The 16,132-nt window shown below is 40.1% G+C and overlaps 1 protein-coding gene across 4 annotated transcripts in view; it reads left to right on the top strand.

The window, feature by feature from the left end:
* MYO5A (myosin VA) overlaps positions 1-16,132 on the top strand; it is a 196,726-nt gene that overhangs the window by 140,319 nt on the left and 40,275 nt on the right. For all 4 annotated transcript variants that reach the window (XM_059372844.1, XM_059372847.1, XM_059372846.1 and 1 more), the window contains exons 23-25: positions 2,065-2,158; positions 4,880-5,028; positions 9,683-9,796. In XM_059372844.1, the coding sequence (XP_059228827.1) occupies positions 2,065-2,158; positions 4,880-5,028; positions 9,683-9,796 (357 nt within the window). The remainder of the gene's footprint in view (positions 1-2,064; positions 2,159-4,879; positions 5,029-9,682; positions 9,797-16,132) is intronic.

The raw sequence follows: 16,132 nt of genomic DNA, 5'->3' as shown, positions 1-16,132 counted from the left end.
GTTGAAGGTGAAGTAAAAATGTCAGTTTGTTTACTGTTCATGATTAGTGTTCTCCAAGCATGTCTCCCACTCAGTGGATGAGTAGTTGTAGGTCTTTTAGTAGAACCTTTTGACTCTAGTAAGAACAGAGGCAAAGCAGTGTTCTAAGAAGAGAATTAATGGCCAAGAACGTACTCCACACTCTTCTTTTTTAAATACAAAGGTCTAGGTGAAGTGTAGGCTCCTTTTTCTCCAAAAGGATTAACATGATTAAGAAGCCAATCAAGCAGTGAAATGTTGCTAGCTGATAGTAGAGATCTTTCTGGAAACCTGTAAGGCTGTGTTGAGAAGTCCGAGTGGGAGAAGTACAAATGTCTGCACACTTGTAGCCAGGAGCCGTGATGCAGATAGAACAGCAACAACAGTGCTTGTGGACTGGTGTTTTTACTTACAAGTTTATATCAATGTTTATATCAAAGCTTCATTAAATACAGAAAATATTACAGTTCTCAAGCAGCACTGCAATGTATTGTTTAAGCAAAATCAAAGTACATCAACATAAAGCTTACTTGAAAAAAGTGATAGATTTTCATAAATTCCACTAGAATTACCATCTTTAAATTAAAACAGAATTGACTGTTGGCTATAACTATTGGCAAGACTCTCAATTTCCTGTGCTTTTTCTGTACTGATTTCTGAATAGATTTTTTTTTCAAGATTTTAGTTGTTTGAGAGAGTACATGCCTGGGATGGGGTAAGGGGCAGAGGGAGAGAGAGAGAAACAGACTCCCCACTGAGCATGAAACCTGACTCAGGGCTCAATCTCATAACCCTGAGATCACAACCCGAGACCAAACTGAAAGTCTGACTCTGCACCTACTACACCACCCAGGCGCCCTGTACTGCTTTCTGAATTTTAATAGGGCTCTCTTTCTCTGTCTCTGACCTCCTGAAAACTTTCTCTTTATAATTAAAGCTATTGCTTTAACGTGTGACTCTTGATCTCAGGGTCACAGTTTGAACCCCACATTGGGCATAGAGTCTACTTTAAAAAGAGAGGAAGGAAGGAAGGGAGGGAGGAAAGGACAGAGGGAGGGAAAAAAGCAAGCTATTACTTAAAGAGTTCCTTGAATTTATGCTTAGAGAAAGGAATTCAAATTTTACTCCACACAAGCACACATTTATGTCAAAGGTGAACTAAGTAAACTATCAACTTTGCGAAGTTTACCTTTGGTTTTAATTTTTGCTTCCTGGGAATCCTCATCCAACTGAGAACTAGAAAGTGAAAGGTCAATGTGTTTTATGTGTAGGGTGTGTGTGTGTGTGTGTGTGTGTGTGCGCGCACGCATGCACTGTGGACAAAATATACATACACGTAACATAAAATTTACCACTTTGACCGTTTTTAAGTGTACAGTTTTGTGACATTTAAGTATTTTCACACTGTTGTAAGGTCAATGCTTAAACATGGAATAAAAGGACTAGTTTGCAACCCTGTAAAACTCTTAAGAGGAGATGAAAGGGAAATTCTCTTCCACAAGACAGACAGCAGGGAGCTTCAGAAGGAATCCAGTGAATTCCAGAACCAAAATGCCCTCTTCATATCTTTCTTAACCTCCTTAATCTCTCTTAATACCTGAATCATCAGTACACTGAAGCTTTTGTTAGGCTTTTGAGGTGAGAAGGCATTTTCATTCTTTCAAGAGCAAATGCTTACTAGGTGCCAGACAGTTGCTAAATGCTCAAGGTACAAAGCAAAACAACAGCAATTTTCTCCATTCTCTAGGAATTGCTGGTCTATTAGGGAAGTAAAAGTCAATAATTTCTAAGGGCTATAAAGAGGCATATCCAAGGCATATCAGGGTCCTGTAGGAGAGACACCTAATTGCAAGGAGTTTCCAGGAAGGCTCTCTGGAGGGGTTAATGCTTGAGCCAGGTTAAAAAAAAAATGACTAGATGGACCTAGGCAAAGAAATGAGGTGCAGAGATGTGGCGGTAAAGAGGGCCTGTGGTGTGGTCTTTATGTTCAGTATGGGGCGTCCTCTGTCTACTGCAGCCATCTGAGTTGATTGTTTTATTTTATAGCTGGTATCAAGTCTGAAGGAAGAAAATACTTTGCTGAAGCAGGAAAAAGAGACCCTCAATCATCTTATCGTGGAGCAGGCTAAGGAGATGACAGGTAAGACTCATGTGGGTGTAACTTGCCTTACTCCAGCCAAGTTCGGATCAAAGTTTTATATGTTACAACTTTGTTACAACTGCAATGTTTTAAAAAGTTGGGATTGTCAGGGTGCCTGGGTGGCTCAGTGGGTTAAGCCTCTGTCTTCAGCTCAAGTCATGATCTCAGGGTCCTGGGATTGAGCCCCACATCGGGCTCTCTGCTCAGCGGGGAGCCTGCTTTCCCCCCAACCCCCGCCTCTCTGCCTATTTGTGATCTTTGTCTGTCAAATAAATAAAATCTTTAAAAAAAAGAAGCAATTAAAAAAAAAAGTTGAGATTGTCATCAGTAAATTTAAGAAGTTCCAAGAGGCAAGCACTGTAAATATTTTGGTTGATTTAGTTGGTGAACTTGTAAATCTGGTCTTTCTATGCACAAATGTGAATTCATGTGTGGTCAGTATCCTATGTAATTTTTTTAAAAAATTAATTTTGTTCTGCATGTATGATTTATTAGTTATGACTTATAAGATTCTATTGAATTAGGAAGAAATCGTGAGCTAACGTGTATGTGTCTATATGTATTTATTTATTTTTTGCTAAACCAATGGATATTATTCTCCCAAGATCAGTTATTCTTTTCCACCTAAAATAAAAAGGCAAGTCTAATTTTTTGAGTAGAGAACTAACTAGATGTGAACATTTATTCTATCAGCTATTTGTGAGATAGGTAAGAATGATGGTAATTTACAAGGAGTATACGCGTATATAAATGCGGGCTAAGAAGATATGGGTTGAAGCTATAGAAATTGGTGGGGGAGACAAAGTGAAAGAGATGGATTGGAGTGAGGATATAGTAAATGAAGAGAATCACCAGAATGTTATCCTTTTTGATATGGTTTTCAAAAAAGGAATAACAATTTTCTAAAGTATTGAGATGATGTATTATGACAATAATGGTGTATTACTACTGTTGAGGAAACTGAGGGAGAAAAGTACCTATTTTTTTTTTTTAAGATTTTATTTATTTATTTGACAGAGAGAAATCACAAGTACACTGAGAGGCAGGCAGAGAGAGAGAGAGAGAGAAGGAAGCAGGCTCCCTGCCGAGCAGAGAGCCCGATGCGGGACTCGATCCCGGGACCCTGAGATCATGACCTGAGCCGAAGGCAGCGGCTTAACCCACTGAGCCACCCAGGCGCCCGAAAAGTACCTATTTTTGAGTAAAATTAATGAGATCAGTTGTTAGAGTGTTAAATTTTAGATGTCAGCTAAGATGTGCTGAAAACAAATTGAGATTAAAGATTAGAGACAGGAAGAAATAGGCCTTAAGGTATCCATTAAAGCTATGATGATAAGAGAACCCCTTGTGCTTTTCCCTCCACTATGTCTTCCCTCCCAGTTAAAGGGCATATTGTAAAGGAAAGAGAAGAAATCCGGAATTAAGCCTTATAGGGTAACCACAAGTAAAGGATAAGGTGAAGAAAAGAAACTAGAAAAAAAAAGTTGATAGGGGATATTAAAAACAGTCACTAAAGATATGGAAAGAAGGCTGCTAGGATGCAGAATGTGATGGAAAGATCCAGAATGACAAGAATACTTGAAACTGGATGAGAAGAACAAAGAACTAACATGAGATTTGCCTAGGGAAGATATCTTGGTAGCCTTAGGCAGCTTCTGCAAATTGGTAGGACCAATTCTGCAAATTGGTAAGAATAAAAGGAAATTTATGGAATGTGATAGGGAGGAGAAATTCTTTCATTCCTTCACTCACACATTATGAAAGCCCTACACTAGGGAAGCACTGTGGCACCAGGGAAGCAGTTGTGACAGGACACTTGCAGCCCTCACCCTTACGGAGCTACAAGAGAAAGAGATGGTGAAGCAGTTGGAGCAGGCAAGGAAGGCTAAGATTTAGCATGAAACATGAGAATAAAATGGGCCATTTAAATGTTAGGAAGCTTAATATTTATAAATGTGACTGGTTGGCTTATTTAGGTAAAACATACAGCTGAGATCTGAGGCTGTTTACTTTGCTTTATCTGCAGTCAGGAGCTCATCTCCTATCTCCAGATGACATCCCAGGCAAATGTGAGCCACTAGCAACAGAGACAGCAGAGCAGGGTGGTAAATGGAAAGGTTGAGGTACCCCCGGCAACACACAAGAGATGTGACACAGATGGCCAGGCATGGGGGTCTTATCTGGTTAGAAATGGGGGAGTGATAGGACTGTGGAGGGTCAATATGCTGGAAATATTGTAAGATCTCAGCCTAGAGAGTGAGGTGAGCAGAGTGTTGACATAGGACATGGACAGCTGGGTTCGCTGAGAAGTCACTGCTTCCTCAGAGATCTGAGGAGTATCTCTGACTTTTTGACAGAGTACACTAATTTGGACAAAAGAATTTTATGATAGCCTGAAACAGAATATTGGAATAAATAATACTTTAGTTACTAAACAATGCCTGGTGAAAGTTTATCAAGGATGTGCTATAACCAGTGAATGATCTAGTGGCATTGAATCCTTAGTACATGGAAGAACTCAGTAGATGATTGCTGTTATTCACAAACTTTTTTTTTTTTTTGTCATATTTGCTCTTCCCTACATTCACTAAGATACTCTTCATAGTTCTTGGCGCTAGAAGTAAAACACTTTGCAGAGAAACTGGAAGTCAGTGAACATGTTTGTCCTCTTGAATTCTGGAGAGCCATCTTTGTTATGCTTTCCCCTCTTCTTTCTTTCAGAGACTATGGAGAAGAAGTTAGTAGAAGAAACGAAACAACTGGAACTCGATCTTAATGATGAGAGGCTGAGATACCAGAACCTTCTGAATGAGTTCAGTCGCTTAGAAGAACGATATGATGACCTCAAGGAAGAGATGACTCTGATGGTGGTGAGTCAAACACTTGCTTCTTTGAAAATGAAATATTTAAGCACATACAAAAGCAGAACAGTGGAATGAATCCCATGTACTCCACGTACTCATGATCCAATTCCAAAACGGCCAACACATTTCTACCCCTACTCTACCCTCCTTTGCACATTGTCCAATGGTTTGAGTTGTAAAGCAAATCCTGCAAATCATCTAACTTTATTTGTGAATACTTTGTAAAGTCAAACACTTTAAAGACTGGGCCATATACTTTGTCGTACATACTGGGTGACTTCATGTGAAATTTTCATATAAAACAAATATTTATATAATTGAGTATTTACTGGTTGTTGTGATTGCAAAGATAGATTCCTACAAAAAGAAAATTCAGTCTCTATTTTTACAAATTATCTTATCTATTTCAAGAACTCTTCTCCATCTACCAACATACCTCTTGTACTTTTAATAGTTCTACACAGTCTCTCTGTTCTACTTATCCTACTGTCAGGAGACAAAGTGTTCTCTAGCTCTCTTGTTCCCTGTAAGTATCAGCCTTGAGGGTAACCTCATGGTACAAATGGCTAGAAATGCTTTGAAATATCTCTTATAAAAACAAGATAATTTGAGATCTGTGGCATAGAATATTTGGTTCAAATTTTGCTTCTATCTGGATCCTTTGACAACGTTTTTAAAAATGTAACATTTAAAAAGTCAAAATGGGGGCACCTGGGTGGCTCAGTGGGTTAAGCCTCTGCCTTCGGCTCAGGTCATGATCTCAGGGTCCTGGGATCGAGCCCCACATCGGGCTCTCTGCTCAGCAGGGAGCCTGCTTCCCCCCTCACTCTCTGCCTGCCTCTTTACCTACTTGTGATCTCGCCCTCTCTCTGTCAAATAAATAAATTTAAAAAAATAAATAAATAAAATAAAAAGTCAAAATGAAGGAGATTATGTAACACAAATGAAATCAATTTGTCACTTGGAAGAGAGAAAACCTGGTCTCAAAGAGGTTAATTTAAATGCCACAGTTGGACTGTTATTTCAAACCTTGCTACTCTATCAGTAGCAATAATTTTTATGTGACATAACGAAATTAGAAATAAGAGTAGGTCACCGTTACTCTTACTGACAAACCGAAGGACAAATCAGTAGGTCTTGTCTCCCTTGATCTCCTTGCTGCACTTGGCCTTGTTGAAATCTTTCCTCCTTCACATTCGCCCATTTTTAGCTTTCTTTGTTGGAGTCCTTTTCTTCTGTACTGGAATATCATGCTCCCCAGAGTTCCATTCTTGGATCTATTTTAATTCTATTTACTGAATAACTATGCCAGCATTTGTGGTGAATCTATACTTTGATTATAGTTAGAGCTAAGTTTCGTGTCCTACAAGGTGTTTCGAGATACTTGGGATATTAAGAAGTGGCATTGGGAAAAGAAATGATCATGGTCATATAAATGTAGGAATCACTAGTTGAAACAAAGAGATTGTTTTTCCTACAGAATTTCCTGGATTCTTTAATACTGCATGCCTGGTTTAAAAAAAAAAAATACTGCATTCCTTGGGAACCTCAGAAAATAAAATGAGAGAAGCATGTGCCATGTAGTCATCACTTTCTGAGCACATTCTGGGAAATATCTGTGAGGTTAATGGGTCTCCTTCTTAGAGAGGTAGCTGTGTCTAGAAAAGACCCTCCAGCAGTAATGGCCATCCTCCAGCAACTTAGCAGGGCTGTTCTTTCCCACTGGGTAAGTTTCTGCCTGCTAGCCATTCTGTCCCCAGCAATGTTGTGGAAAAAAGATGTAATCAAGTTCCGGGTGCAGCTCAGCAGCTTGATTTCTGATTTCTCAGCCTATAATCCTCTCCCCAGTGTGCCTGTGACTCATTGTCATTCCTCTTGGTTGACAAAATGGGCAGAGGGAGGGAAAAGGAAAATAGCAGAGGAAGGAAGATCAGAGTCTGCTTGCTTCCTACTGCTTGAGACCAGCTCTTCAGTAAGTCTCCTTTCCCAGCTCCAGACACAGCCAAGATTGCAGTCTTTAAGAAGATGTTTGCCAAGAATTGCAGAGAATTAAAAAATGGACTTTATAATTTAGGATTAATTAAATAATAGCAATATCTTATTTTAATGTGTAGGTAGAAGCTTCACAACTGACAGATGGGTACTTGGCTCATATTTCATTGAGGCTGTTCTGCAGATGGAGCGCTCACGGCCACAGTGCTTAGGAAGCCTTAGTGGTAAACGGAGTCCTCAAATAGATGGCAGGAGACTTTGGGGAGGGGAACTGATAGACTGCTGCAGGACCTCTGGGGATCTGTGTAGTAACACAGGGGCCAACGTTCACACCACTGATTACCAGGGTCTAGATTTGTTGGCCCTGATACCAGGAAGTGCTGTGGATTTTCCTTCAGGGACATTCAGTTGTGGAGTAGAGGCAAGGAAGAAGACACTAAATCCAGGGCGAAGGAGATTCAAGCAGACACTGAAACAGCAATGAGGCAATGGAATGCAGGCTTGTAAAGTGTTGCATGATTCATCCCCAATAAGGAGGGAGTCCAGCGTGTCAACAATGGGATCATTAACCTTGACAGACAGAGTAAAACAGATTCAAGAAAAGAAGGAATTGTTGGAGACATGACAGATTAAAAGAGGACGGATGAGATCCAGATCTTGAAGGAGCACTTGATGATCAAGTAGGATGTTTGTCCTTGTAATTGAACAGCATATGGGTTAAAAACATGGGGAACAAGGCCAGGCATAGGGGAGTTGTCACCTTACTGTCACCTTACTGCAGGGTCCTAACAGTGATGGAGCATCTGTTCACATGAGTTGAATCCTTGTTATATGCCAAGCAATATGCTAACTCTTTACTTGCACTATCCTATTTAATCTTCACATAAACCCGATTAGGCAGATAATACTATTATTCACCTTTTCCTGATGATGAAAGTGAGGCCTGGAGAAGCTGGAGAAAGGGCACATAAATGGCAGACCTGGAATTCCTACCCAGCTCCCTCTTACTTCAGACCCAGAGCATTTAACCACTACCTTGTATCCAGAAGTTACATTAAATAGCGAATATGCAGTGTTGCCTCTATTCAAACCTTAAAGTATTTGTTGTTTAGTGACACACACCTGAGGGAAAATAGAGGTCTCACTCATCTTTAATAAGCTTATCAAAAAGCCTTTGTCCAGGTATTTCGGAGGACCTATCTATTTCTCTTAATGATACAACTAATTTATTAATATTCACCTTCTCATACAACTGTTGGCTAGGAAATTTGTGTGAGGTTGTTTGTGTACGTACACAGTAAATCCAAGTGCCCTTGACTTTATGTGGGATGACTGTTCCTTTTAGTGTGTACCCTAGCTTCTAGGTAATTTCAGAAGTTCCAGGGTTCTTGGATCTTCCTTATGCACTGGAATACAGGTTGGGGTGGCAGGCTTTCATCTGGCCCTGGATGCTGGCTTTCCTTTGGTCATATGGCTTGCTCTGCTCTGTAAGCTGGACATGGGAGAGAAAGAGGCAGAGAAGCTCTTTGGGACTCTGGCTCTTCCTGTGGCTGGGGGTAGAGTAAAGGAAATTGGACAGGTCAGAAAAGCTTCCACATGTCCTTCTGAAGCTCCCAGAGCCAGTAACCCTGTGAGATGCAGGTCACTGAAACTTTCCACCTCTTCTGCAGGGGGTACCCTAGGAGTGAGGGGCACAAAATCCAGCTTTTTTATTGCTTCTCTCTTCAAGTCATTCTCTAACCACCTCACCTACAGACAGGGCAGACTGCAATTGTTTAATTTCTCTGTTTTCCATAAGCATTCTGAACGCTAATCTCATAGTTACCACATGTCATAGAAATGTTACCTGAACTCCTGAATTAATAACCCCAGGATGTCAGAGGGTTCCTTTCCTGCATGGCTCATCCTCTCCACTGCTGAATCCTGAGATTCAACTTCATACACAAAAGTGACAGAAATTATAGTCACCTGTGTAGAACCCCTCTCCTTTTTTCCATTTGTGCTCAAATACAATGGAGTAAAAATGATGATGCTATCATTAAACATATTTCTTGAACTTTTTACTAAGTTTTATTTAATTGCAACACTGAAGTCAATGTTTGATTGCTAAGGCATTATACCTACACTTCACCCAGTGTGACTGGCCACTCACAACTTAAGAAATCCAAAGCAGGGGCTCCTGGGTGGCTCATTGGGTTAAGCATCTGACTTTGGTTCAGGTCATGATCTCAGGGTCCTGGGACCAAGCCCTGTGTCAGGCTCCCTGCTCAGCAAGGAGTCTGCTTACCCCTCTCCCTTTGCCCCTAATCCTGCTCATGTCTCTCTTCTCTCTCTCTCTCTCTCTCTCTCTCTCAAATAAATAAATAAATGAAATTTAAAAACAAAACAAACAACTCAAAGGGGACTCTGCTAATAATCATAGATAATTTTTGTTTGAGCATTTGGTTTTGTGACTTTTCTTGTTGTGCCCTACTGATGCATCTTTCTCTCTGAGGAGCTCAGAAAGTGACCCTTTTATGAGGGTTTGTTAAGGACAACACGGAACACACTGGGCATGAGAATAGCAAGTCAGTGAGTGGGGATTAGAACCAAGTTGAGGTGAGTGCTGTTTTACTATAACTGGTTTAATTATATTATGTTAACTATACGTGGTTTATCTGCCTTGCAGAATGTGCCCAAGCCTGGACACAAGAGAACAGACTCCACCCATAGCAGCAATGAGTCCGAATACACCTTTAGCTCTGAAATTGCAGAAACTGAAGATATGCCATTGAGGACAGAGGTACATTTTAGATGCCTGTCACTACAAGTAGGATGTGACCCTGCTGTTCAGAGAGAACATTTCTACTGCAGAACAGAGCTCATTTGCCTATAAATGTAACAGTTGTTTCAAACTCTTTATATTTCGTAAGTGATTAATGGGTGCTTAATTAGCTTATTAATTATTACTTATATTTTCTTATATGTACATATATACTTATTACAGATGTTTTTTGATCAATAGACATTTTAATTTTTAATGTAATTCTGAGAACCAGATTTTCACTTTTGTAGTTTTAACATACCCCATTATAAAAAAACACAGCCTGTTATGAATTTCAGACTGGGGCAGATTATTTTAATAATAAGTCTTTTGTCCTTGAATATTATAAATAACCAATGCCCAAGAGTTTAGCAAGACTACTGTCTCCGCTTGATGACATTTTACCAATGTAATTTTTGTCCACAAAAATGTAAGAAAATAGCTCATAAATCTGCCTTAGTGTTTGTGTTATGTGGTATGAAACCAAAATAGCACATACTGTAACTCCAAGAGTACAGTGACTTTAAGTTAGATTGTTCCCAAACCAATTCTCAGATCTTCTTTTCAAACATGCTATTAGTTTCACTAACGCATAATTCAGGCACTACTCTTCTATTTTTATATCATATTCTGAGAAAATGGCCAAGTCAGAAATAGACTGCTTCTGGCAGAACAGCCGAAGAAAACTGAATGATTCTTTCCTTTCTTGTCTTAGTTTTACTCAGGAATGAAGAGTTTCTGCCATCTCGTTCTGTTCATTTTTAGGAAAAGTATCATATAGTTGGAATCATACATACAAGAACCCTAAATTAACTTATCCAAGGTCACAGCGTGTAAGTAGCTGAGCCAGTATTCTAACCGAGGCTGTTTGAAACCTCATGCTCTGTCTGCTTCCTTGCATCCGGTCATTTTACACTGGTTCTCCAGTCCGTTTCTCTCTGTAGCTAACGTTAGCTTGCAGACCACTGGTGGAGCAGGATGGCCACTGTACAGTGGGATAGAGGTGCCAGTCATTCACTGCTGCGTAACAAACCATCCCAAACTTCAGTGGTTTCAAACCACAGCAATTTATTCATGTTCACACTCTGAATTCTGACTGGGAGGTTCGCCTGCTGCACATGGGATGCGCCTCCCTGTATCTCAGCCCAAGGAAGAGGACCTTGGGTTTCTGCAAGCAACTTCTCTGTTCAGTGGCATGGTGAATGCACTCAGACAGTGTAAGAGCAAAAAATGCCAGGTCTTGTGGGGCCAGGCCCAGAACCAGCTCTGTGTCAGTTCTGCCACATTCTAGGTCATAGCAAATTACCAGGCCAGCCCAGACTCCATGGAAAGGGGGTAGACCTCATTTCTTGATAGGTGAAAAGACATTTGCATTGAGAGCCATCCCTGGTGACCATCTTTGGAGACCACCACAAAGTTAGACTTTGAAGGTTTCAGAATTACAACCTCTAGTGAATTTAGAGCCTCCAGTGGATCTAACAGTTTTAGGATTGCATCCAGTGGGTCTTCATGGGATACTCACTCCCAGCAGTCCGAGGGAAGCATGTCTACACATTGTCGGTGCCCGTGTAACACAGCTTGAGCAGCTCCTGCTAGGGCCCGGAAAGCTGTGGCAGAACGGCTATGTCCGCTGCAGGTTATTTTGTATTAAAATCAGGACAAAGAGACTTATTCATAGGTTTGATTGAGGACATTACGTTTTCAACATCAAAAACTCTTCTGTGCTTTACCTGATTTTTACTAGTAAGTGTATTTGTCAGTGTCTTTACTCTTTTCAAGTTTGTCCAAATTCTTAGATTTGAGGGGAGAGTTAACCTTGTTTCTAATTCTCACCTGTATTTCTGCTGACTTTTCTCAAATTAAGAGTTAGTTTAGGGGCACCTGGGTGACTTAGTTGGTTAAGCATCCAACACTTGATCTCTGCTTAGGTATGATCTCAAGATTGTGGTTTAAGCCCCTTGATGGGTCCCACTCTGGGCGAAGAAACTACTTAAAAAAAAGAGAGAGAGCTTAGAGTGGGATTCAGTATCTTGCTCATCTGTTTTGAATAATGAAGAATGAACTGTGCGAGGGCGCAGGCAGGTCTGGAGTGTTGTGTATTGTCCTTCACATGCACTAACCATCGGCAGTAGGTCATACACCTGGAAGACTCTCAGGAATGGGAAAGGCTTTTCACTTAAACCAGTCATTTTCCTCCTTGTGACTAAGTGCATGTGTCTGAAATGTGGCCGGCTCTGGTTAGAAGGGTTGTCTTGGCCACTGGACAGACTATAATAACTTTCGTCCTTGGAACTGAGTCCATAGCCAGAGCCTCATTCACTCTGTGCCTCAGTTTCCTCGTCTGTGAAGTGAGAGGCTATGATTATTATCTGACTTCAGAGTGGTGTTTTGAAGATCGAGTTAATTCCTATAAAGTACATATAACAGTGTTTGATACATAGTAAGTGTCCAATAAATCCATGTTTTTGTTCTAATAAACAGGTTTCCAGAGATTGTCCTATAATTTTGATTGGGTGTGGTTAGGACCAGAAAGATAAAAATCTGTAAAACTGGTAATAGAAAAAGAGAAATTGATGATCAGAAGGGAAGTTGGGTGGGAGAGGAGTATCAGACTAAGACAATGGCTGTGAACTTGCAGTTCTGATTCCTTTTGACTTCCAGGTTTGTGTTTCTCCCTGCAAGTGCTTCTGCAACAGCCAGGTTTACAGATTGCCCCTAACGAAGTAAAGGAGCACCTCTTACTTTATGTAGTATTCCCAAGTAGCTCCTTCAGAATCTGGTGCCAGGAAAATAATGGGCTTCCTCTTGGTTATGAGTTGATTTTTTTTTTAAATTTAAAATAGGAGTTTTTCAGACTGTTTTGAAACACAGAATTCTAACCTCAGACATGTAATAACAGCAAAATTGGATAGAAAAAAGAACTGATGTCTTTCTAGCTTTGCCAAACCTGTGATTTGTTGTTCACAAGTCACACTGGCACCTGCATGGCTGTTTCCGTCTGGAGAAGTCACCTGCCAGCTCCACCTGCTGTGCAGCCCTCCCATGCCCACAGCACCTCAGGGTCCAAGCATTCTTTTGAAAGCTTTGCTTCTCTCTGCTCTGTCATGCACCTTTCTTAGTAGCCATCAGCTCATTATCGCAGCTCTGCTTCTGCCCCTGAGCTTCCTCACATCCATGAAAGCCAGGGAAAGGGTCACCACAACCTCCTCAGCTGTTGTTAACAGTAATTCCAGAAAGACTGCAGACCTATGCTGGTAATTTTGTGAATACATTCTCTTGTCTTCTGGCTTTTCCTCAGATGAGAGACCAGGATTTTTTAGGTCAGTTTTAAAACTTCACTCTCTTAGAAAAGGACTGGATGATAAAGTCTCTTCTTCTTCTTTTTTTTTTAAAGACTTAATTAATTTATTTGACAGAGAGATCACAAATTGACAGAGAGGCAGACAGTGGGGGGCAGGTTAGGGAGGAAATCAGGCTCCCTGCTGAGCAGAGAGCCCAATGTGGGGCTTGATCCCAGAACCCTGAGATCATGACCTGGGCTAAAGGCAGAGGCTTAACCCACTGATCCAGGTGCCCCAATAAAGTCCCTTCTAAGGAAGGAAAGGAAAGCAAAACCCCAGAAACTTCTTTGAGCCAGATGGCCCTATCTTCCTTCTTGCTCATGTGGCACAGAGAAGACCAATGCTATCTCTCTGACTAGATACATCATTACAGATAAGAATGGACACCGTGCAGAGCACTCTTAAATTGTTACCAGTCCTTATGCCTAAGCAATTTTGCAGTTGTCAGATAATATTTTTTTTTATTCTTCCATCTCTGTAGAATTTTGTTTTTATCTAGTAGTCAACTAATTCTTTATGCAGTATTTGCTAATATCTAAAAAGTTACCCCATCCCATTTTTAAAGTTAAGAAAAATTTTTTTTTTCTTTTTTAGAGAGAAAATGAGTGAGCACCAGTCTGGGCAGGGTGGGGGGAAGAGGGAGAGAGAGAAAGAACCATAATCAGGCTCCACAGCCAACATGGAGCCCAACACCCCAGCTCAATCTCACAACCCTGAGATCTCATGATCTAAGCCAAAATCAAGAGTTGGACATTTAAAGGACCAAGCCATGCAGGCGCCCCACCCTGATCCATTTAAATGAGAAGATTCCTTTTAAACAAAAATGCCCATTCAAGATTGATAGGGATGATTCCCAAATGATGATATCTTAAGTACAATGAAGGAAGTTAGGAGGTGAAGTCTTATATTACAGTGTAAAGAAAGATAAAGTAATTAAAATTTTCAGGGACATATTCATCATTAATGGATGAACAAACATTAAAAACACATGAATGGAATGTTTACATTGTAAATAAGCTAAAATACAAGTATTTGTGGGATGTATAGAAATGAGTTTTTATAGAAATGAAAATCTATAGTAATTTCACATTTAGGCAGGGTATTATGTCTGTTCTGTCAGTCAGGACAGACTTTTTTCTTTTCTTTTTTCTTTTTTTTTTTTTTTTAAAATGTCATATTAGTTACCACACAGTAATCAGGAAAGACTCTATGTAGAAGATCATATATTTAAACTTTTTCTTATTCTTGAACATTATAGGACTGGATAGTTAGAAAAGTCAAGGTCTAACTAGTCTGTGGGTAAAAGATATCCTACAGATAAATGCCCCACTTCTTAGTTTAACTGATTCTTCTTCAATGTTTTCTTAAAACTAGAATAACATTTAATTCGGCACTCCTAAGAATTCACAAAAGATAGCTAGGCTCCTGGGTGGCTCAGTCATTAAGCTTCTGCCTTCAGCTCAGGTAATGCCCAATGATCCCAGAGTTCTGGGACTGAGCCCTGCATCTGGCTCAATGCTCAGCAGGAAGCCTGCTTCACCCTTTCCCACTCCCCCTGCTTGTGTTCCCTCTCTCGCTCTCTCTCTGTCAAATAAATAAATAAAAATCTTTAAAAAAACCAAAACCCTAAAGATAGCTAATAAATATAAAAAAAAAAGAATTCAACCTCAATAAAAGGCAAAGAAATGTAAATTAAACCTATAATTAAATATACTTTTGGTCTATCAATTAAGCCATTTAAAAACATAACAGTCGTTGTTGTAGGCAAGGTGGTAGTTGCTTGATGGAAGTATAAACTAATTTAGCAGACTTAAAAACATTAATATTTAGGTATTTGTCACTAGGATATTTATTTTAGTGTATTTCAATAGCAAAAAATAAGAAACAACTTCAGTGTCCATCGGTAAGATAGGTAATAGCTAAGCAAATGATGGTGCACATGTTACTATAGCTATTAAAAATTATGGTTTCAGGGACGCCTGGGTGGCTCAGTTGGTTAAGTAGCTGCCTTCAGCTCAGGTCATGATCCCAGCGTCCTGGGATCGAGTCCCACATCGGGCTTCTTGCTCGGCAGGTAGCCTGCTTCTCCCTCTGCCTCTGCCTGCCATTCTGTCTACCTATGCTCGCTGTCTCTCTGATAAATAAATAAAATCTTTAAAAAAAATTATGTTTCGGGCGCCTGGGTGGCTCAGTGGGTTAAGCCGCTGCCTTCGGCTCAGGTCATGATCTCAGGGTCCTGGGATCGAGTCCCGCATCGGGCTCTCTGCTCAGCAGGGAACCTGCTTCCTCCTCTCTCTCTGCCTTCCTCTCTGCCTACTTGTGATCTCTCTCTGTCGAATAAATAAATAAAATCTTTAAAAAAAAAAAAAAAAATTATGTTTCAAATACATCATAAATTTGGAAAACATTGGTGGTACAATGCCAAATTTAAAAGACAATACAAAATTATAATGAAAATATTCCAATTACTTAAATCTATAGAAAAAAGACTTGACAAAAATTATAAGTTTTCTCTGGAGAAGTGATTATGGTTTTATTTTTCTTCTTTGTACTTATTTCCTAAACTTTCTATAAAAGCTTATTTTGGGGGCTGCCTGGGTGGCTCAGTTGGTTAAGTGTCCAACTCTTGATTTCAGCTCAGGTCATGGTATCAAAGTTGTGAGATCGGGCCCCACATTTGGGCTCCACATTGGATATGGAGCCTGCTTAAGATTCCCTCTCTTCCTCCCCCTCTGCCATTCCTCCTCCCCTTTTTAAGAGAAAAGAAAAAAAAAGTTTATTTTGCTTTTGTATCTGAAAAAAGTCTTTTAAAAAATTGACAATTTGACGTATAAGACACACTAATCAGTTAAGAATTATACTTTGACTGGGACACCTAGGTGGTTCAGTTGGGTAAGTGTCTGCCTTCCACCTAGGTCATGATCCCAGGGTCCTGGGATTGAGTCCTGCATCCAGCTCCTTTCTCAATGGTGAA

Source organism: Mustela nigripes, chromosome 13, assembly GCF_022355385.1.
Source record: "Mustela nigripes isolate SB6536 chromosome 13, MUSNIG.SB6536, whole genome shotgun sequence".
Taxonomy (NCBI): domain Eukaryota; kingdom Metazoa; phylum Chordata; class Mammalia; order Carnivora; family Mustelidae; genus Mustela; species Mustela nigripes.
This window is presented reverse-complemented; position numbering and strand designations above follow the sequence as displayed.